General features: G+C 41.2%; 3 protein-coding genes across 4 annotated transcripts; 2 read left to right on the top strand and 1 right to left on the bottom strand.

The window, feature by feature from the left end:
- Positions 1-552: 552 nt before the first annotated feature.
- Positions 553-7,136, top strand: serac1 (serine active site containing 1). The gene is made up of 17 exons (XM_035144600.2): positions 553-664; positions 1,269-1,366; positions 1,521-1,557; positions 1,646-1,788; positions 2,373-2,462; positions 2,982-3,113; positions 3,199-3,320; positions 3,402-3,530; positions 3,648-3,761; positions 4,291-4,453; positions 4,645-4,795; positions 4,899-5,040; positions 5,181-5,281; positions 5,481-5,578; positions 5,759-5,941; positions 6,028-6,171; positions 6,324-7,136. Exons 1-17 carry the CDS (start codon positions 561-563, stop codon positions 6,458-6,460), a joined length of 2,088 nt encoding a protein of 695 aa, XP_035000491.2. The 5' UTR covers positions 553-560; the 3' UTR covers positions 6,461-7,136.
- A 1,000-nt stretch (positions 7,137-8,136) lies between these two features.
- gtf2h5 (general transcription factor IIH, polypeptide 5) lies at positions 8,137-9,236 on the top strand. The gene is made up of 3 exons (XM_035144015.2): positions 8,137-8,295; positions 8,612-8,673; positions 8,819-9,236. Exons 2-3 carry the CDS (start codon positions 8,639-8,641, stop codon positions 8,997-8,999), a joined length of 216 nt encoding a protein of 71 aa, XP_034999906.1. The 5' UTR covers positions 8,137-8,295; positions 8,612-8,638; the 3' UTR covers positions 9,000-9,236.
- A 2,060-nt stretch (positions 9,237-11,296) lies between these two features.
- On the bottom strand, positions 11,297-20,337 carry drc1 (dynein regulatory complex subunit 1 homolog (Chlamydomonas)). 2 transcript variants are annotated; one of them, XM_047337970.1, is made up of 17 exons: positions 20,236-20,337; positions 19,214-19,338; positions 18,661-18,844; positions 18,422-18,559; positions 17,998-18,084; positions 17,692-17,814; positions 17,010-17,137; positions 16,496-16,630; positions 16,014-16,392; positions 15,546-15,632; positions 15,323-15,397; positions 15,097-15,209; positions 14,796-14,948; positions 14,549-14,651; positions 12,834-14,109; positions 12,248-12,486; positions 11,297-11,914 (listed from the first exon to the last, which is right to left on the bottom strand). In XM_047337970.1, exons 1-14 carry the CDS (start codon positions 20,281-20,283, stop codon positions 14,549-14,551), a joined length of 1,878 nt encoding a protein of 625 aa, XP_047193926.1. In that variant the 5' UTR covers positions 20,284-20,337; the 3' UTR covers positions 11,297-11,914; positions 12,248-12,486; positions 12,834-14,109. The 2 variants fall into 2 exon arrangements, with proteins under 2 accessions (XP_047193926.1, XP_047193927.1); XM_047337971.1 differs by having other exon boundaries at positions 12,414-12,486; positions 12,834-14,651.
- Positions 20,338-20,819: the final 482 nt, after the last annotated feature.

Genomic DNA, 20,819 nt, shown 5'->3' on the forward strand with positions numbered 1-20,819 from the left:
AATCCTGCTTCACATAGTACAGGCCTAGATACACTCGTCATCCAAATGAATACTACCTTAGAATAGAATAGAAATTAAACAGAAATGCTTTGTTGTCATTGTACAAAAGAAAAGAAATACAACGAAACTAAAGGTTCTACTTCTTAAAAACTTAAATTTATATAAAAAATCTGAAGAAACAAACAAACCAATAAATACACAGCTAGTGAATAAGAGACTAATAAATACAGTCATTTCTTTCCCAAGGAAAACTTTTGAGATTGTGATGTTGTCCATTACTGGACATAACGGAAACACAGGATACACAGGAAATACCAAAGGGGAACACAATCTAATACAACACCACCACCTGCACCACCACATCCTTCTATAAACATTATTACGATATTATATGTTTTGCACGATTGATGTGTTAACTGCTTAATGCATTGCATGTGTTTTATATAATTCCCCCCAAACCCCCTTCAAGTCCATTCTGAAGACCACTGAAGAAAACCTTTTAATAAATCATTTGTCGATTGACTTTTTTTTTTTTTACGGTTTAGCGTCAGTTGCGATGGATGACGTATTATTTGTGGGACAGGTTAGAGAGCAGCAGCAGCAGCAGCAGCAGGAGACACTCAGTGGAGTCCTCTTCAACTACAGTGTCAGTCCATAAAACAAGGTGATGTCCCTGTGCCTCCATGGAAAAATGATCCCTCACGATAAGTTGAACAGGCTCAGACAGCAGGGGTTCACCGCTGGTTAGCAGCGACACGTTAGCAACAAGCTAAACATTAAGCGAGGTAGATGGTGGTGGAATGCTAACGTAGCTTCGTGTTTAGTGTTAGTGTTTGTGTTGAGGGTTGTCACGTGCTGGATTCCCACTAACTTATGTTTGGATGATGACTGGGTTTGACCGAAAGTCCAGAAAACACGACACCCGGTTTAGTTATCCCGGGATAGCAGCGGCAGCTAATGTTAGCTAAGGTTAGCCAGAGGTTTTAATGAAAGAGTGGCATCAGAGTTAGCTTGTTAACTATATATTAAATGTTTGACTCTCGTTGGTTACATGTCAGTGGTGTTGTGCACTTGTTTACACACCGTACTACCAGTGCAGTTCTGCATCGTATGACTTGAATATACGTGCTTATTATTATTATTATTATTATTAAATTAGCATTAGCTTAAATGCTATTCACCACACGACATTGCCAGTGTGAAGTTACCCAGTGTTGGGCAGTGTCTGTTCTGATCTGAACCTGACTTCACATGGCCGGTTCGTGCAGGTGGAGCATGTCTGCAGCAGCTCTACGTCTGATCCGCTGCCGGAGACTGAGCACCGCGGGGCCCGGGGTCAAGAGAGCGCTGCAGTGGACAGATCTGAGTGAGTCAACGGAGCTGAATTAGTATTGAATTCAACTCTCAATATCGACAGCAGCTGTCCCGTAGATCTGATTACTACGAATGCATTGCGTCCGTCTGCTTGCTTTAATGTGACCCGCTTGGCTGATTGAGATTTCTCCCTGTTTTCAATGCAGGGAAGGTTGCTAAAGTAACTGGAGCGGTGGTCTTAGGGTAAGGTGCTTTCAATTCTCAATCTGATGTGTGCAGTTTGCGTCAAAGCTCATAAATGTGCTTCCTCTTGTCCGTTACCTCCCTGCAGGGGCTGTCTTTTTATTACGTACGAGGTTGTAGCCTTGGACAAGGCCGTGACCATCGACACGAGTGCAATTTATAAAGAGAAGTACAAGTCCTACATTTATCTGAGAGCCTCGCCCTCAGATGAGAAGGACAATCTCACTGCAGGTAATGTATATCATTCATTCAGTCACGTTAAAACACCTTGTGAAACTTACAAGAATAGGACCATGTTGAGATGTTTATTTAGTTTTGATTTATTGGTTTTGGACATTGTCCTCCCTTGCCCAGATGTTTGACATCTGGTCAAATATGCTGAGTGGCTTCATGTTTTGTATGAGCACACAGCCGTGCCAAGTCTGTCATGTCCAGGTGTCCAGTGACATCTGCGATCATTAGTTCCCGACTTTCCTTCCTCCTGCTCTCTTCTATCTTTCCTGTTTTTGGGGTCAATCTGTTGACTGATCTCCCTTCCACAAGTCAAGGTTCACTTACGTAATGGGACAATCACCAACCAACCTATACTATGATACCAAATAACAACCGTTGCTATTTTAATCATTTGTTATCTAGGCGTCATAAATGTAACACTGATTTTGTAAAAAGTTGTGGTTCTTATTTTTTTTGCATTGTGTGTGTGTGTGTGTGTGTGTGTGTGTGTGTGTGTGTGTGTGTGTGTGTGTGTGTGTGTGTGTGTGTGTGTGTGTGTGTGTGTGTGTGTGTGTGTGTGTGTGTGTGTGTGTGTGTTTCAGGGCTTACAAACAAAGCCAGGCGGGAGCTTCACAAAGCAGCACGGCGGTTTCTGGAAATATCTTCGAGACTTTTCCTGCGTTCCCTAGATGGTAAGAGACCAAAAGTGGACTTCGTACCACTTCACCTGATAATCTGAAAGTCCACCGTGTGAAATCATGATCCTTACCCCTGATTTAGAAAGCAGAAGTCTTTACTCTCAGAAAACTACAGTTACTCTGCCACGTTCATGTGGAGTGAAGGAGAAGAACAAAGGAAACACCTGCCTTGCACATGCACATCCTGTTTTTCAATGTCCCATAGTTTGAACACTCGTGTATATTGTGCAACCGATTTATTTTGTGCCACTTATAGTAACTCAATAATTAGCACTTCCTCCCAAAATAATATCCCAATGAGATCTCTAATAAATTCACTTTTGATGTTTTAAAATGAACAGCTGCCAAACTGATGACTCAAGGTCTGTAACTTCCTAGCTGAAGGTGGTATTGTAGATCCTGATAGTAAATCATTGTAGACAGAGCTTGAGAGTGCGTAGAAATGTTTGTGCATACGTTTCCTCCGTGTTGTCTAAATGTTCTACGAGTTTGTTCTTTGTCTGTGTGTTTTAGAGCACTTTAGCCATGTAGATGCAGACCCACATGAGGTGGCCTTATGGGTCCTGCTGAAGAGGACACAGTCGGCCACTATAGCCGTCAGACAACAGGCTGTACAGGAGCTTGCGGATAATCACAACTGGCATGGTAAAATATGTAAAGATTGCATCATATCATGTTAATGCAACAAGTGAAATAAGAAGGGATTAGCTCACACCTATTAATATTGCAGACTACCAGTATCGTACAGCAGCCCAGGTTATAGACCAGCGAACAGCAGTGGGCCTGGCCCGGACTCCTCAGGTAGACCTGAGATTCTTCCTGCCCCCACCTGCGCTACCTGACCTGGAAGATGTATGTGTCTTAGTTCCACTATATGCCTACATATCCTTTGCCTCAGCTTTAGCTCACACATCTGTGCTAACATCTTCACAGGGTTTGTCAGCAGAGGATGGACTGAGGCAGCTGCTGGCGTCTCTGCCTCTATCTGAGGTGGACAAATGTGTTCAGTACTTCACTTCACTGGCCCTCAGAGAGAGCACTCAGTCCATGGCAGCGCAGCGGGTAATCCTGACTGATGGATGCATACATGAACTCATGACTTCCTAGAACTATCAGGACAACAGTGAGCCTGTATATGCTCAAATCTATCACAAACACCTGTGCTCTCCCGTGTTGCAGGGTGGTCTTTGGTGTTTTGGTGGCAACGGGCTCCCCTACGCCCAGAGCCTCACCTCCGTCCCCTCAGAGAAGGTGGAATCCTTCTGTCTACAAGCCCTGGTGCAGCATTCAAAGGTAACATTGTGCATCTTTAAAAAACTGACCATAATCATCATAGAACAACATTCTACAATCCATTTGGTTGTTCTGCACTCACAAATTTAAAGTTCTTCAAGTAAAAGCTTATTCCAACACAGAACACTCTTTGTTTTAGTTCAGTTAATTCATGACTGGAGGGTCTCTTGTCTGCTGTATTTAAAATGACGATCACACTGGACACAATGTTCTTTAAATGTCATGACCTCATTATCATCAGCTTATGTTGACCATAGTTGAACAGCCAGCTCAGTGAGTCAGAATAACTCGTGTTGAGAATGTGATTGATAGTTAAAGTACAAATATAATGGTTTTCAGTTCTTTCCCTTTCCTTTAGTAACATATTTTGTGAGTGTAAAAGATCTGATAAGTAACAAAAGGCAAAGGGAGTCCTCTGTTCCTAAAGTGAATCACACACCTCTTTTTCCATTCCTTCTTTCCCTAGACAGAAACAGGAGAAGTGAATAACTGTTCCGAACTTACGGAAAAATGTGTTTCTTGTTCACAGGTCCAGAGCCACTGTGACCACATAGTTGCCAACGGGGGCTTGCAGCTCCTCCAGAGGGTTTATCAGCTCCGTAGAGACTCCCTGAAGATTCAGAGGAACATTGTTCGAATCATTGGAAACTTGGCGCTCAATGAGAGCGTTCACCAGGCCATAGCCCAGTCTGGTGAGTCTGTAAATTATCTGATTATTTAGAGGGTTCTGCTCATGTCTTGGACTGTGTGTATTATTATTATTATTATTAAAAAAAAACAAGCCTTTACATGTGCCTAATTCATTGTGTATATTTGTGTCTCTAATTTTTTATTTTAAAACTCTCTGTCCAAATTGTAACAGCTTTTTTTTACCCACCCTCAGGCTGGGTGTCTGTCCTGGCTGAGATGATGCACTCTCCTCACGTCATGCAGGCGTCTCATGCAGCTCGTGCTCTGGCCAACCTAGATAGGGAGACTGTAAAAGAGAAATACCAAGATGGCGTCTACATCCTCCATCCACAAACACGTGGCAAGTAGGAAAACAATTATTATTATGTCTCATACTTTTTTATAATTTGATTCATTTTATTTGACCTTTAAACCAACATTTGTGTTTGGCAATGTTTTCATTTACAGCGAGCCAATCAAAGCAGACGTGCTGTTCATCCATGGGATTCTAGGGGCAGCTTTCAAGACGTGGAGGCAGAAGGACCGCAGCATGTCGGAGGAGGAGAAGGAGGCAGGAAGCTGGGACGAATACACTGAGTGCTGGCCAAAGGTAAGAAAATCCCCTGAATTCCTCTAAGTATAATAGAAGAGTCTTCAGTTTTTGTCCCATGTGCGGTTTCATTTGGATTAATCTTGGGGAAACGAATCATCTCACTGTTCTTCTGTGTCGGTGTCTTCTCTTGTTGACAGGCATGGTTGGCTGCTGACTGTCCAAATCTGAGAGTCCTGTCAGTGGAATATGACAGTAACCTCAGTGACTGGCTGGCCAAGTGTCCTGCTGAGAATCAGAGGTGAAGAATCCATAGTTTCTTTAAATTCCCACAAGTATTAAAATGTTGTAAAACACTTGTTTTATTTCATTAAGAATTGTAGCTTGTTTTAATTTAAATGATTTTGGATGTGCAAAATTCCAAATATGCATTATACACAATTCCAACAAGAACCTATCTGAACAAACTATTAATTCATTCCTCTCTCTCATCTCTTTAGGAAGTCTTTGGCCTACAGAAGTAAAGAGCTGCTAAAGAAGTTAAAGCTGGCAGGGGTTGGAGAGAGGCCTGTGGTCTGGGTAGCCCACAGTATGGGAGGTATTTTAACAGACTTTCCCTTCCACAAGTTTATCAGATTTCCATTCACATCTCCCGAACACCACATTAGAAAGAAGTGGTTTGATCTTATTTCACACCAACACCTACAAATGATTGTATATGTCTGATTTTAAGGTTTTCCCTTGGTCCATATCCTCTTGTGTTTTATTTTTCCGTCAGGATTACTTGTGAAGAAAATGCTGCTGGATGCCTCAGAGGACCCTGACATGCATGGGCTGTTAAAAAACACCAAGGGCGTTATGTTCTATAGTGTTCCTCACCATGGCACTTTCATGGCTGAGTACTCCGTCAATGTCAGATATCTCCTCTTTCCCTCCGTAGAAGTTAGAGAACTTTGTAAAGGTGAGTTCATTCTGACCTCCAAGACTATTTGTGTTTCATAGAAAATCTTCAACGTCTGTACTGAGTTGTTGTCCATGTGTGTGAAGACTCACCAGCTCTGCGGAACCTGAACGAGAACTTCTTGAACATGGCCAAGGAGAAGGAATTCAACGTGCTGAGCTTTGCAGAGACACTGCCAACAAACATTGGTCCCATGATCAAGATACTGGTGGTGCCATCACAGTCAGCAAGTATGTAACAATAATTCACAAGGGGAAATGTGAAAGTCTGTCTGTGATGTATGGTTAATATATGGAAGAATGAGCAAAACGAGCATGGGTCCTGGTAGCTGTCATTTTGTTCCTGTAGCTCTTACCTTGACGCTGCTCTGATTTGGTTCCAGATCTTGGCATCGGGGAGCTCATCGAGGTCGATGTAGATCATCTCAATATCTGCAAGCCAGAGAAGAAGGACTCATTCCTGTACAAACGCAGCCTCCAGTTTATCCAGGAAGCACTGCAGAGCTGCCTCAGCCACTGACTGAATCAGTGTGTGAACACTGATACTACCTACTGTATACTTGAAATGGGGACAGCACTCACACTCACCAACACCCCAAACCAAATGGAAACATAACTGCCTCTCCTCATTGTTGCACACTTATACACTGACTACTTTGATCTTGGTATAATTAGAAAAATGAAAACTATTTTACACATTGATAGCTATGAAGAGTTGTCAGTTGTGATGATAGTTTATTGTTGTATTCTCGTCCTAGATTGATCTGTCTCAAAAATAATAAGTCAGATGAATTCTAAAGATCCGTTTGAATTTTTAAAAGCAATTTAAAATGTTAAATAAGTTCAGATAATACATTTTTTTGTTTTAATCTAAACCTTAGCAGTTAAACTTAACTTTAGACTGACGTGTCGTTGCCACTAATGCTCGTCGCATTTTTGACTGAGGCAATGGTTTAAGATTTTATTTTTATATTTATATTTTATCATAACAGCAGTGTGAGTCATATTTTGTGCCAAAACATATTCCTCAGTGAGCCTTACTCCAAATTGGCCTGTGTGCATATTAGTTCAGGATGTTTTGTTTATTTTCATGGGACTAATCAAACAATTGTTTTTTAATCTCCATGTGTTTGTAGTCAGTAGCAATACAGAATGAATAAATGCATCGAGTTGGAGGCTTTTTGGACTCCTTTACACACTGTGTCGCACTGCTTCATTTTCTTCTCAAAGCTGCTTTACACAGCGTTAATCAATATATTTATTTAACAATGTTTCTATGGCAAATATCAACACAGACTTTTTTTAATGGTGTTACAAGCTCAAAATCATATCACAACACATTTTTACTAAAAATAGTGATATATATGCCTTTATTCTCTCTGTGTGTTTGTTTATTGTGGGAGATGTTGCAAATTATTGACCAGTACGGCTTTATGGTAATAATATATACATCAGTGTGGTGCTGTACCTTTATTGGTCATACTTGATTCACTGGTTTAGTCCAAAAGTACTGATAGGTTACATAATCTATTTAGATTCACAATAAATGTTCAATAGGTTTACAACATTGTGTAACCTGACGAAATAAAGATGTAAAATTACAAATGCAGGGATTTTGTCCAAATTAGAGACAAACAATGATTCTCTCCAAACAGCCTGCATTCGTGTACATGTGCATATACGACATGAGCACATTATTGCACCACCAGCAGCCTGGACTGTGACACAGAGCAGGTTGGGTCCATGGATCCGAGTCGTTGACATTACATTCTGACTCAACCTGCAGCCTCAGACCTCCACAGAAGTCAGGAGTCATCAGAGCTGATTCGGTTGTTGTAGTTTTGCTGCTGCCACGTGGTTGGTCGATTTGACAATTGCATGAACAAGCAGGTGAGCTGGTGTTCCTAATAGTGATGCGAGATGAAGCTTCATGAAGCATTGAAGCTTTCCATCCAGTTGGTTCACTCATGGGCCGAAGCTTCATGGTGCTTCATTTGCTCTACAGTGCCATCAGGTGGACAATAAATGTAAAACAGGCAGAATCAACATAATGACACCATGGCTTTGGTGTGTGTGAGACGCTTTGAATTGAATAAACGAATGAATGATGTTTGTGATGCCAATCCATAAATTATGAACTTATTAATATGGTGTCTGTCTTTATGATACAATGGCGGGATCAAAAGGGAGGCTCTGAACGTCACCACATACGTCATCAACACGAGCCGATCATTGTTGGTCTTCAGCCCACAATGATTTGAGAACTCAAGTTAGCAGCAGCTAACAAGCAGCTAACGAAGCTACTGAAAGACCAACTCTCGTCTGTGTTTGACTTCTTCGCCTGAACGTAGCCGGGTATGTTTATATTCATTAATGTCTCGTTCTACTCTGTATGTTACACTTTCACTGGGGATACGTATTTAAGCTCTAACGTTAGCGCTAGTAAGCTAATCATGCTAAACCACAAACCTACCAGTTGTTATTGACACAGTAGCAATGTTAGCATGTTAGGAAAATAGCCTCATTTAAAATGGCCCAGTACAAACATATTTCCGATCTTTACTTTTTGTTGCTCAACGTTTATTTAGTCTTCTTTACTTTGTATGTTTGGCTGTTGCTACTTGAGCTACTCGTGTTTACATGGAAGTCACTTCCCTGTGTTTCCTTTTAGCTTCTGGATTTCCCTGCACCTGCAAACATGGTCAACGTCCACAAAGGTGTCCTCGTTGAATGGTAAGAGAATCTGTCAATCTGCCCTGAAATGTTAGCACCCTACTCGTGTTTTGTGCAAAGGTAAAACTCATGATAAAACATTTCACTTCACTCTGCATGCAAAGACTTGTATAGTAACATTTGCCTCTCTTCTCTCGTGTTTCAGTGATCCTGCCATGAAGCAGTTCCTCCTCTACCTGGATGAAAAGATGGCTTTGGGGAAGAAGTTCATCCTGAAGGACCTGGACGACACACACGTGTTTATCCTGGCAGAGGTGGTTCAGATCCTTCAGGAAAGAGTCGGAGAGCTCATGGACCAGAATTCATTCCCCGTCACGCAGAAATAACATAATAACTGTCTGATCTTGGACTCTTGGCTGTTTCATCCTGGATTAAATAAGCTCTGCAATGTTTTAAATGCAGTCCCTTATTTTTGTAATATTAGTTACAATGTGAGAAACTGAGTAAAATGTGCATTTTGCTTCTTGGTTGCACACTGGCTTACATTGTAGTGTCTTAGTTGTGTCCAATATATATGACTACTTTTTGTGTCTTGATTTTTGATTAAAAATTGCTGAAATGCAGCACCATATTTCTACATCGTTTTTCCAGTGGGTTGGTCGCCAACGGTGACATTTTACTTTTTTTAAACATACATACATTTTGTGCTTAATATTTAATTTAAGTTTGCCTAAGAGAAATGCCATTTTCCTAAAAGTTTAGCAATACAAAACAATGATAGTTTAGTAGAGGGAATTCACAAATGACACAGCAGCACCAGAAAGTAGCAGCACAAGGAGAAATATAGTAAGAATAAAAATACACAATAAAGTTGATAATAATACAGTATATAAGTCTGTTTTTCAAAAAAGTTGTGTTGTGTTATTGTGAAATTTGTGCAAATTACATTCTTGATGTGAAATGAACGACACAGTAGCTTTCATACGCTTTGATGTAAAAGATTAAAGCGTTTATAACATTCAAAGCTGCAAATCAGCAGCATTAGAGTTCAAGATAAATAAACAGCATTAAATACTATCTTTACAAATTCAACTCTTTAAAAGTGGAGGATTCATACAGCTGTTTAAACTCCAGCTCTGGCACCAGAAGAAGCTGTTAACACACAAAACGACACCAGCAACGCAGTTTACAGATCAGTTTATAGACTCGTGAGTCTAAAATTACTGTAAAAAACCAAGACTTGTAGATTAATGTCCCTGTTTCTGAAGTACTGCAGGTCGACAAACTGATTATTCTCTCATTACAAACTGAAATTAAGTTACTTCACCCTGAAAAGTTGAGCTGGAGCTACTTCTGCCGTAGTGTGGGCTGCAACATTAGCCACAAGATGGCGCTGTGTGCTGCCTGATGCTCCTGTGAGTGGAGCCACAACATCTGCAACCTCCCTGTAATTTATGAGACAGTAACATCTATTTAAATCACGGTCAGATTCATGTTATCGCTCGGTGGCATCCATCCAGATAAGAGGAACATGAGGGGAGACCGAGATCAGCGGCCCAGACGGTCAAAGTTAATTTATTGGGCTAAATATTCCAATCATTAAAGAGATTTAATAAGCTGAGGCTTAATTCAAAGTGCTCATAGGCTTCTAAAGAGTCCGTTCTCTACGTTACCTGACATGAAGATCACCAGGTTGTCTGTGATTCAACTAGTTCTTCGTTAAACTTGTTCATAAGCAAACTAGCAGATCGATTAGTTAGTTTCAGGGATAAACAGACAAAGAATGCAGTGCACACCAGATCGTATAATTTTCTTCAGTTTGGCAGCAAAGACATTTTCACTGCCCTCTTTTCCCCATCAGCCTCCTACTCCGCACTGTCACTCTTGCTGCTGCTGCTCAGCCATTGGCTCGTCGGGTTGGTTGGCGGCATCCTCTTGGAAAATGTAGTGGTTGTAGTGAGCTCCAGGACCATTGCACCACCTCCACTTGACAAAAGAGAAGCTGGAGCCAGAGAATTGTTTTTCTTTGACACATGAGAAAAATAATCTGTTAATCAACAAGTCCACTGGCTGGACTTGTTGAAAATCAATACACAGGTGTATCATGACCAGACAAACAAAAAAGTCTAGAGGTGCACTTTGAGAAAAGCAACAGGAAGCCCGCCATTTTGCATTTAGTGGCCATTTTTCACATTTTTACTTTGACGAACTTGTCCCAGGGCTTTCATCAGATCAACTTCAAATTGAGATGAGTGTCATCTAAACAAGATGGAGATAAAAACTACCTCAAAGATCGATTTTTCGTCACACGGTGTGACCATGGCGCGTGGCGTCAAGGTTTGATTACACGCCATCAAAACACGAGGTTCTGTATCTCGGACATACATGGACCATGAATCCTTTGATGCTGAGCCGTCAACAAACAACTCCACTCCTGCATTATCAAAGGATCAAAGGATTCAACAACAAATTAAAGCCCTCAAATTATCACCAAAGCATGTGCTCGGGCCAATTATTATATTTTTTTATTAATTATTTTATTTTTATTTATTATAATATTTTATTTTTCAGGCAAATTAATTGGCTTTTTGAGGGCTTTAATTATTTATTTATAGTATTATTATTGGTAGATAGGGGCACAGAGACACCATATCAATTAACACTGTATCCACCATCACATGAATTCAGTTTATGTGTAATTCTTTATTTGAATATAATAAGATAAAACAAGATAACAAAAAAGATAACATCACCGACGTCCACTTCAGGGTCTGGGACCTCGGGTTCCCAAGGTCCCAGACCCTTGGGTTCACCTCAAGAGGCAGTGGTGGTTGCAGTCGTACATCTCGGTAAATGCAGCCTTGAGGTGCTGAATTATTTTGGCCTGTTCTCGGAAAATGAAATTCCTATGAGCCACTTCATCCTCTTAAGTCGCCACCATATTCCTCAAGTATATAGTCTCCATTATCTGTGGATAGTATACTTTTTTCTTCCTTTTCTTCTTCTTCTTCTCACTCCTGGCAAAATGACGAGGTCTGGTTTGACATTGTGTTCTTACTCCGTCCTCAGCCGTCAGGTTACTCCTCTTCTTCACGTTCTCTGGCAGCAGCTTTCGGACTCTCTCCATGGTGTTTTCAGAGCCAAACTCCTTCTCCTTCCAGGACTTGAGCAGCATCAGCCGCTCTTCCTTTTCCTCACAGCTCCTCATGGCAATGTTAGCCTCCTCGTAGGTCGTCCGGCACCTATGCAGCCGGTCGGGGGCGTATTCCTGCAAATCCGACCTGGCGTAGCTGATCCAAACCTGAGTGAGGAAAAGACGAGGCGGCCGATAAGAGACGATCACAGAGCGAAATGAAAAGTGATAAATCTGCCTGTTGGGGTCCATCAGAAGTTATTTCTAGTTTCTTCAGTTTGGCAGCAAAGACATTTTCATGTACCTAAAAGAATGAACACCCATCCAATTTCAATTAAAGGCTTTTTTGTTTTTAAATTTGAATTGCAGACATGTTCAGACTTTATAAGGACCCGCTCTGAATTATCTGGATATTGTTTCTGGAAGTCATTGCTTTTTTTTTCTTCTTTTTTTTAAAAAATTGTGTAAAACTTTGAGCATCATAAACCAAATTCCAGTCACCTTCATTGTTCTGGCAGAAATCTCTAAACATCTGCCACTTTAAGACACATGTTGTGGAGGTTTAAACAAATTCATTCAAATCTGTTTGGCTTCACTGCTCTTGCCCTTCGTCTTGTTTCCATCAGCCTCCTCCTCCTCACTGTCGCTCTCTGCTGCTGCTGCTCACCCATTGGCTCGGGTTGGTTGGCGGAGTCCTCTGGGAAGATGTAGTGGTTGTACTCCTCCCAACCTGCATCCGACTGGTGGGAAACCAGGGAGAGGTAATGATCAAAACCTGTGACTGGCTGCAAGTCATCGTCCCTTTCAACTTTTACTCTGTGGCTTGTTCAACTCATATTTCAATTTGTGTATAAAATGTAAAATGAAGATGCTGCGTGCTCATCGCCTTCCCAAGGGAATCCAGGGCGAAGAGAGCACCACTCAATGAACAAGTATTTAATTATCACAAAAACACTAAATACAAAATAATTAACATAAGTAAAATTAAATAAAGTAAATAAAATACAATTTACATAAATTAAACAACCTAACATACGTGTTGGACATGAAGAAAATAATACTACAAGACATGTATAGACTCACATACCTGCAGTTGTGGAAACAACAGTGTCTGTCATGAAGAAGCTGCGTGCTCATCGCCTGTACAACATGCAGAGCGTTACTTAGCTTCCCGCTAACAAACCCAATGTTCACCAAGCATGCTAATGGATAACAGTACACGGCGACACCGCTACGCAGCAGACACACCTCTCCATCACGTGCAGGTTTACACAAATGCAATAATTGGCAACACAACAAACTAACATGAAATCATTAAAACAACATTATGTAACGTGTACACTAACTTTTGATGTTATTTACAACCTGAAACTAACAAAAGTCAGAAGAGCGACTAAAATACGAACCTTCCCGAGGGGAGTCCAGGGCAAAGAGGAAGCCCCACCCGTGGAAGCGCGGGTAATGTCGTTGTCAAAGTAAAACGCCCCCTCCACTTCCGCCAGACATTGTTTGCAGTGTCCGTTAATCCCATTTAAAAAGAAAAACTTTGCCTGTGCTTGACTTCATTTGTGTTGCAGTCTCTGTTTGTGATCCTGTGTTCCACTGATTACAGAGTTATCGGTTGCACTGAACTTACCTGTCTTCACGATGAATTTTGTGTAATGTATGATATATCTGTTCAAAGGTGTGCGTTATTTATTTTTGGTCTGTTTTGACAATTTGAAATAAACTGGATTCCAAGGACAACGGGTTTGAGGTAAAGTTTTTCATATTTCACTCTTCAAATGACAGTTTCGCTGCTTTCACCTCGAAAATTATTATTTTTAGATTTCATGTTAATTTATCATCATTTGACACTTCAACTTCTTTCAGGTTATATTTTTTTATCTATTTCAACTTCTGTCAGTATTTTTTTCCAACCACTTCACCTATTACTTCAGTGTTTCAAATGTTTCAACTACCAAATTTGAGCCAACGTAAGTGTTCTTCTAAAAAATTTATTAATTAGTAATTTCTAGTTTTCTTTGATTCGTGTGTTCTCTGGTTGTGTTTGGATTTGTCCGCTTCATGTCTTGAATCTCTCTCTGTGCAGTCGTCCCAGTGGCAGCGTGGCGTGGCTGCTGAGTCCCATGAGAACCGTGTGCACCTTGGTGTGGAGGAGCTACAGGCTGCACTGTGTGGGGCTCATTCGCTTTGTCTCACAGGAATTCTTATATGTAACACAATGTATCCTCCAGGGCTGCAAGCACAACAATAATTAATGGTGGGTTTTTTTCTCTTTATTTTTAACATAGTCGTTTTACAAATACTGATGAGTTCATGCACATGTTCAAAGGAACTCCTGGTGAACCTGCACTTCTGACCTACAAGAGAATAAAATGCAGTCAGATGGATGATGCTTCAAAGATCTACTTCTAAGGATTATTTAAAATCTTTCAATCTGGTCTATAAATATAAATATATGAAAAATGCCGATCACAGGGTCCTGAGCTTTCAGTTGATGTTTTCTTATCACTTGTTTTGTTTGGTCACAAAGCAGAAGATTTAAGCAACTCGTATCATCAAATCAGACCTAAACAGTTTGGTTGTTACAATTATTGATGTTCTGTTGATCATCTAATCAATTAATGAAATCCTGTCAGCTTCAAAACATACAGTCATGACAGAAAACACTGCACTGTTACCTAGATTACATTACGCTACACTGCTGTTATGTGCTTCTTTACTGTTACTCTGGAAGGTTGTGAATCTTTACCCTCAGTGTGTATCTGGAAAAACACATAAACACAAACACACACGTACTCATGAGTTGAGGGATTGTTGCAGCAGCAGCCGCAGCTCCGTGTTCTCCTGCTCCAGACTCTCTTTCTCAGTGTCAAGCTCAGAAATCTCCGTGAGGACCACCCTGGATGGACGAGGGAAAAAAAAAAAAATTCTTTGCACTGATGGAGGTTTTTCTTCTGTGTGTGTGTGTGTGTGTGTGTGTGTGTGTGTGTGTGTGTGTGTGTGTGTGTGTGTGTGTGTGTGTGTGTGTGTGTGTGTTACTCACAGGTGCTGCTGTAGCGACTCCTCCGCCGCCTCCCAGAGTCTGACTTTGTCCTCAGTGATGATGTTGCTCAAACTTTCCCAGTAAACTCTGTCCGCTGAACTGTCCCTGGGTTCTGTTTGCAGACCACTGGACTGTGATTGGTCTGAGTTCTCCCTTAGAACACACAGGGAATCGTCACATATTAATAAAGAAGGACCTTAACTATGAATCACACACACAGTCTGGATAACAACCATAGTGTTGCCTCTATTTGCTTTGAGTAATCAAATGCTCATAAGGAAGTGGTGTGTGTGTGTCTAACCTGGACCCCTTGTGCTGCTGGAGGAAACCTTTAAGAGCAGTCAGGACTTGGTTAGGATGGATGATTAGCGCCTCCTCCTGGTCACTGGATTCACTCAGCTCACCACTAACATCCTGCAGGCACGAAGGACACAAATAGTAACTGTCATAATGATTTTGTTCAGACTCAAGGCCATAGTTTGAACAAGCAGACATCCTCAATGGAATCGATCCGCTGCACTGCTCACCTCGCTCTGCTCTTGTCTGTACTTTAAGAGGAAATGAGCCAACTTGGGAAAATCCTCATCAGCGAGGCCCAAGGCCTGAAAGAGAGAAACAACATGTCAGGTTGTTCAGGATTTCACCCCTCGTGTTGTTTAACAATACAGCTGCTGACTGGTGGTCCAGGGGACGTGCTGATGGTGAGTTCATGTGGGGGATCAGCAGAAAGATAACTGGACATGAACTCACATAGAGGAAGGAGCCCAGCTTCATAGCCGTCTGTACGTCCTCCTCCAGGGGAGTCAGCAGCATCAGGATATTCTCCTGAATCAGACCCTGGCACAGAAGGAAGAGAAACTTGTGGTTGAAATGTTGTACTTTCATATTATTGCTTTTTTTTAATGCTGCTGTCAAGAGTGAGATTGGAAGATTAAAACCACTCACTCTTTTTTTTTTTACTTTACACATGAAGCTATAGAGACAGGAGAAAAATACTTAAGTCCCTTACTACATTATAGGTAATGTACTGTCAGCATGAGGTTACTAAGCAACCAGAGGAGACTCCAGAGTAGTGAACAGGAAGATATGAATAGTTCTGATCTCATTTAACTGACAGCAAGGACAGCAAGTAGATGAGCTGATTTTCCAAAATGTCCAACTATTTGTATAATATAATGTTTGCATACAACAGACAAATCCTCTCCTGTTATCGCTCACCGTTGCATCACACAGCAGCTGGCTCACTCTCGCCAGCATCTCCTCTTCCAACCCTGCATCGCTCCCTTCCTTGTCCACGACCGTGCTCTCAGCCTCCGAGCTCGCCCTGTCCGACATGTCCTTCGCCCCCTGGCTGCACTCTAAGTCCTGCTCAGTTTGAGACAGCTGGGTGTGCGGGTCTGTGTTGGTTTGTTTCTCAGGCCGGATGGGCCCAGAGAGCTCTCTGAAGGGCATCACAGGTCGATCCCAGGCTAGGCCCAGATGCTTCTCACAGATCTCCGAGTCGGTGGCCAAAGCCTTCTCCACGAGTAGCGCCATCTCTGCTTCAACCATGCGCCACATCTCCTTAAACCTCCCGGCATCAGCGACTGCAAAGTGTCTGTGTGAGAGGTGGAGGTGGAGAGAAAAGTGAAAAAGATTCAGGTAAAAGAGAAGCAAGCGATCGTACAACATGTCGACATTCCAGGATAATTCAGACTCACTTGATTTTCTTCTGTACTCGTTCATGCTGCTCGAGGATGCGTTTGTAGTCTTTTTTCAAATGATGGCTCGTGTCGCGTAAGTACTTCGCCTGATTCGAGAACTTGGTGACAAGTTTTTTTATCTCTACCTGCAGACTGAAACACAAAGCCATCGCAAGAAACACAGAGGGAATCGAATCTTGATTTTAACTGTTACCCTCCGCCAAGGAGCTTCTATTTTTCGCCCCTGTTTGTTTGTTTGTTTTTTGGATGTTTGTTGAAACTTGGTGGAAGGTTGAGAAATGGACCAAGAAAAAATCTATTAAAATTCCACCGTGGATCTGGACAAAGGGGCAGATCTACAATTTTTCTTTTCAACATTGCGAGATATGGCATGTTTTTAACATTTTAACATATCTATGAATGTGTAATTTGGTGCAGCTTGATGGGGACTGTTGGGCCTTGGCGGAGGTATGCGTTCGACTGAGTGCCATTCCAGTGTGTGCGTGTATTTGTGTCAGAACATCTGCTTTACCTGCTGATCCTTTCATACATCTGGCTCAGGTTGAAATTGTTTACTTCTACGTTATTCTTTTGCTTTATTTGTTGGAGATTCATGATCATGGTGGAGGCCTTCATCTTCTGATTATCTATATCCAGAGCCTGCAGAGCCATGAACGGGACGCGAGGGGAAATGGTGAAACATTTTAAAGTGCAATCACAGTCACTACTACTGCTGCATTTTCAATTTAAAGTAACATGTTTTTATCAAATACAGCTCACAGCACAAAAGCTTCATTTAAAAGCTTAAAGGTCCAGTGTGTAAGATTTAGGGTAAATGGATCTATTGGCAGAATTTGAATATAAAATAATCCTAGTGAGGTTTTCTCTAGTGTGTTTCATCTAAATCGTACAAATTGTTGTTTTCTTTACCCTAGAATGGGCCCTTTATATTCAAATACTTTATATTTACATCAGGAGTGGCTCCTCTCTATGGAGGCCACCATGTTTTTTACAGTAGCCCAGACTAGACAAACTAAACACATTTTGAGTTTTTATGACAACTGAAGGTTTCCACAGGTTCTCTTTAATGTTTGGAAGAGGAGGGTGAGGTGAGGGGTATTCAGCTGCAATATGATACCTCACCACTAGATGTCATTACATTTTCCACACTGAACCTTTGAGATACTTGGGTGCATCTTGATGTTTGTGCAAACCTGAAAATTAGCATCCTGCTCTATCTTGATGATGCTCTCCTTGTCCATATTCTCCAACATCAGACGGTGAATTTTGGCTTCATACTCCACCACTTTCTCCTTCCTCTGCTCCAACCTCTCAAGCTGAAACAGATTAGTTTCCATTAGCTACAAAATTGAGATATGTAAGATATAATATATGGTGTGTGTGTGTGTGTGTGTGTGTGTGTGTGTGTGTGTGTGTGTGTGTGTGTGTGTGTGTGTGTGTGTGTGTGTGTGTGTGTGTGTGTGTGTGTGTGTGTGTGTGTGTGTGTGTGTTATCCTGACCTCTTGGTCCCAGAGTTCCTGCATGTGTTCTTCCCACTCAGTCTTGTCTTTTGTGACTAAAACTTCAATTTCCTGCAGACAAAATCTCTGCCGACAACAACAACAAAAAAAACAGTTAGAAAATCTAGGTACATTTGCATGTTAGCTCTAAACACAAAGTAGAGCTAAAGCTGATGGGAATGACATTAGTTTTGCAGGTATTCGATCATGAAGGATAATTAAATATCTGTACTGATGATGGTGAGTTAAGGGATCCGAAAAGGGATAGCGATTCATCCTGAGGGGAACATGAGAGCCTGACAGATTTCATGACTATGCAGTCAATATCGCTGAGACATTTTTTACTCAAGACCACAGATGTCAGCGTTAGGGTGGTGCTAGAGGAGAATTTGATGGATCACTAGAGCCAGATCTGCTCCTGTACCTCAACCCCGGACATCTCCTCCCTGTATGCTCCGGTCAGGGTTTTGATCTGGTCCTCCATCCTCTCCTTCATCAGGTCCAGCTCCTCTGCCATTCTCCTCAAGTCCTTCACAAAGCGATCGTCTGAAACCTTAAGCTCCTGTTCAGGTGACATATGGAAAGTCATCAAGTTCAAAGAGGGCAAACCACACCAGAACTTATGACTCCTTCATATTTTTATGGACAGACAGACAGAGTTACCTTTTGCAGGTCATTTATGAGTTTATTCTTGTCTTCTAATACAAGAGTGCATATATTCTGCTGGCTGTTCAGAGCTTCCTGCAGCTCCTGTGGGATCACCTTCTCCTTCGTTGACGACAACTCTGCAAAAATCTCCTCAGCTTTATTCTGACTGGATCTCACATTATTTTCCAGCAACTCCAGTCTGAGCCAGGAAGAAAAAACACAGTGGCAAACCGGATGGGGGGTGTTAAACATCGTTGAGATATTGATTTAAAGGGGCAGTGTGTAGACTTTAGGGAACCTCACCGTCCCCTTCAAAACATGAGAGAGAACCTGTGGTAGCCTTCAGTTATCATAAAAACTCAAAAGTTGTTTAGTTTGTCCAGTCTGGGCTACTGTAAAAAAAACATGGCAGCCTCCATAGAGAGGACCCACTCCAGATGTAAATATAAAGTATTTGAATATAAAGGGCCCATTCTAGGTTCAACTTCTGCCAATAGATCCCTTTCACCTGAATCTTACACACTGGACCTTTTAAGACATTCAACGTAAAATCTTCAGGAGAAATTACCTCGTTTTGCGAGCTTCTTGCAGCTCCTTCCTTCGCTTTGACTCTCTGGCATCAGCAGCAGTTTGGATGTTGGTCACTGCTGCTGTTAAATCTCTCTGCATGCTGATCATCCTCTTAGTGCTCATCTACCAAACATAGAAGAGGACCGTTTCTATTCGAGCTTTGGCAAAGCTGATTTCATCTAAATGTGAGTGCAAGTCAGTAAAAAACTGTAGGTGCCTTTGTTGCTTTGTTAGAGGCAGCCTGTGCCTTTGATGCCACACTGTTTATAGGCAGCTGCCTTTGATGAAATCAGCCATATAAACAAGCATGTTTCACAATAAAAGTGGAGAAATACAGATCAATTATTCTTGTTGCACAGAACAGTAACACGCTGATAAACATTCATAAACTACGTATAAGTCTCAGGGAATAAGTCACAAACAGCGGTAGTTGCCCCCTAACAGCAGTGGCAACCGACAGCTGCCTCAAATCGCGGCAGCTGCCTTTACAAATCAGTGGCAGTTTCTGTTGTCACCAAGTGCCTCTACGAGCTGCCGCTGCCACGATTTGAGCTTGGGTCTTCATCAGCCTCAAGTGTGGAGGCCCTGAAGGTTCAAAATGTTTACTGGCTGTTTTTAAACATAGATAAAACTGAGCATGATGAAAAATAAATAGACAAAAACCGCAAGGGAATTCATTTGTATTCATTAATTCAACTGTTAAGTGCTCCTTTAAGTATTCTGTATCCAATATTTAGCTCTACTGACAAAAAAAAGTCGCAGCTGCAACATGCACAGTATTGTAATCATACAAGATCACTCAGAAACATCAACTCCAAAAATCATGCAAAGGTTGAAAAACACATTATCTCCAACCAACCAACAAACGAAAAAGGAACAGGGGTGAAAACATAAGCTCCTTGGTGGAGGTAATGACGTGTAAGCAACAGCTCGTACACTGTTGAGTAGTTTTAATCAATACAATCTCAATTGATTTCATCATGGTCACACAGTAGAAAGTGCAATGTTAATAATACTTGCCTCTGAAATTGAGGAATTAATTGTTTTGGAGCTGGAAGCTACGTCCATCTTTTTTATACGGCCTCTGCACTGAACGCAGCAGTTTGTTTGTTTACGTGTTGCTATGGCTACACATGTAACTGAGTGACGAGTGTTGCCTTCAAATGCAGCTCGGAAATTCCACAGTCATTGCATTAAAAACTACTTGTCATGAGCAAAGACTTTAAAACTACGAAATATGTACTTTACAACAGCAGCTATCGTTTGGATGTTATGTTCTAAATCTCCGAATTCCATCTATTTATTTACTTTACTATGATAAAAACAAAGATAGTGAATGAGACACAGGGGAAAAAAGATCTTAAAACTATATATTTAAACTATATGTCATTGTGATCAGTTTTAACACAATTTGAGTCATGCAAGCATGCAAAGTATACACTATAAAATACTATAATAATAATAATAATAATAATAATAATAATTGGTTGTGTTGTAGTGATTACTATATACATGGGCCATCATGAAAAAAAACTATATTCTAAAATGATGTAGCTGCAGGAAGCACATGAGAGTTTACTTTCCTTTTCCTTATATTTCAGCAA

This window comes from Hippoglossus stenolepis, chromosome 20, assembly GCF_022539355.2.
Source record: "Hippoglossus stenolepis isolate QCI-W04-F060 chromosome 20, HSTE1.2, whole genome shotgun sequence".
Taxonomy (NCBI): Eukaryota; Metazoa; Chordata; class Actinopteri; order Pleuronectiformes; family Pleuronectidae; genus Hippoglossus; species Hippoglossus stenolepis.

Excerpts from the sequence above, each read along its gene's own strand:
- serac1 (XM_035144600.2), top strand. The coding sequence starts at position 561 with ATGACGTATTATTTGTGGGACAGGTTAGAGAGCAGCAGCAGCAGCAGC. Across the intron at positions 3,321-3,401 it reads CGCTACCTGACCTGGAAGAT|GGTTTGTCAGCAGAGGATGG; the intron begins GTATGTGTCTTA and ends ACATCTTCACAG. Across the intron at positions 4,454-4,644 it reads CCAGGCCATAGCCCAGTCTG|GCTGGGTGTCTGTCCTGGCT; the intron begins GTGAGTCTGTAA and ends ACCCACCCTCAG.
- gtf2h5 (XM_035144015.2), top strand. The coding sequence starts at position 8,639 with ATGGTCAACGTCCACAAAGGTGTCCTCGTTGAATG. Across the intron at positions 8,674-8,818 it reads AAAGGTGTCCTCGTTGAATG|TGATCCTGCCATGAAGCAGT; the intron begins GTAAGAGAATCT and ends CTCGTGTTTCAG.
- drc1 (XM_047337970.1), bottom strand. The coding sequence starts at position 20,283 with ATGGACGTAGCTTCCAGCTCCAAAACAATTAATTCCTCAATTTCAGAG. Across the intron at positions 18,560-18,660 it reads TCATAAATGACCTGCAAAAG|GAGCTTAAGGTTTCAGACGA; the intron begins GTAACTCTGTCT and ends TCACCTGAACAG. Across the intron at positions 16,631-17,009 it reads ATGTATGAAAGGATCAGCAG|TCTGCAGGTAGAGATAAAAA; the intron begins GTAAAGCAGATG and ends TTTGTGTTTCAG.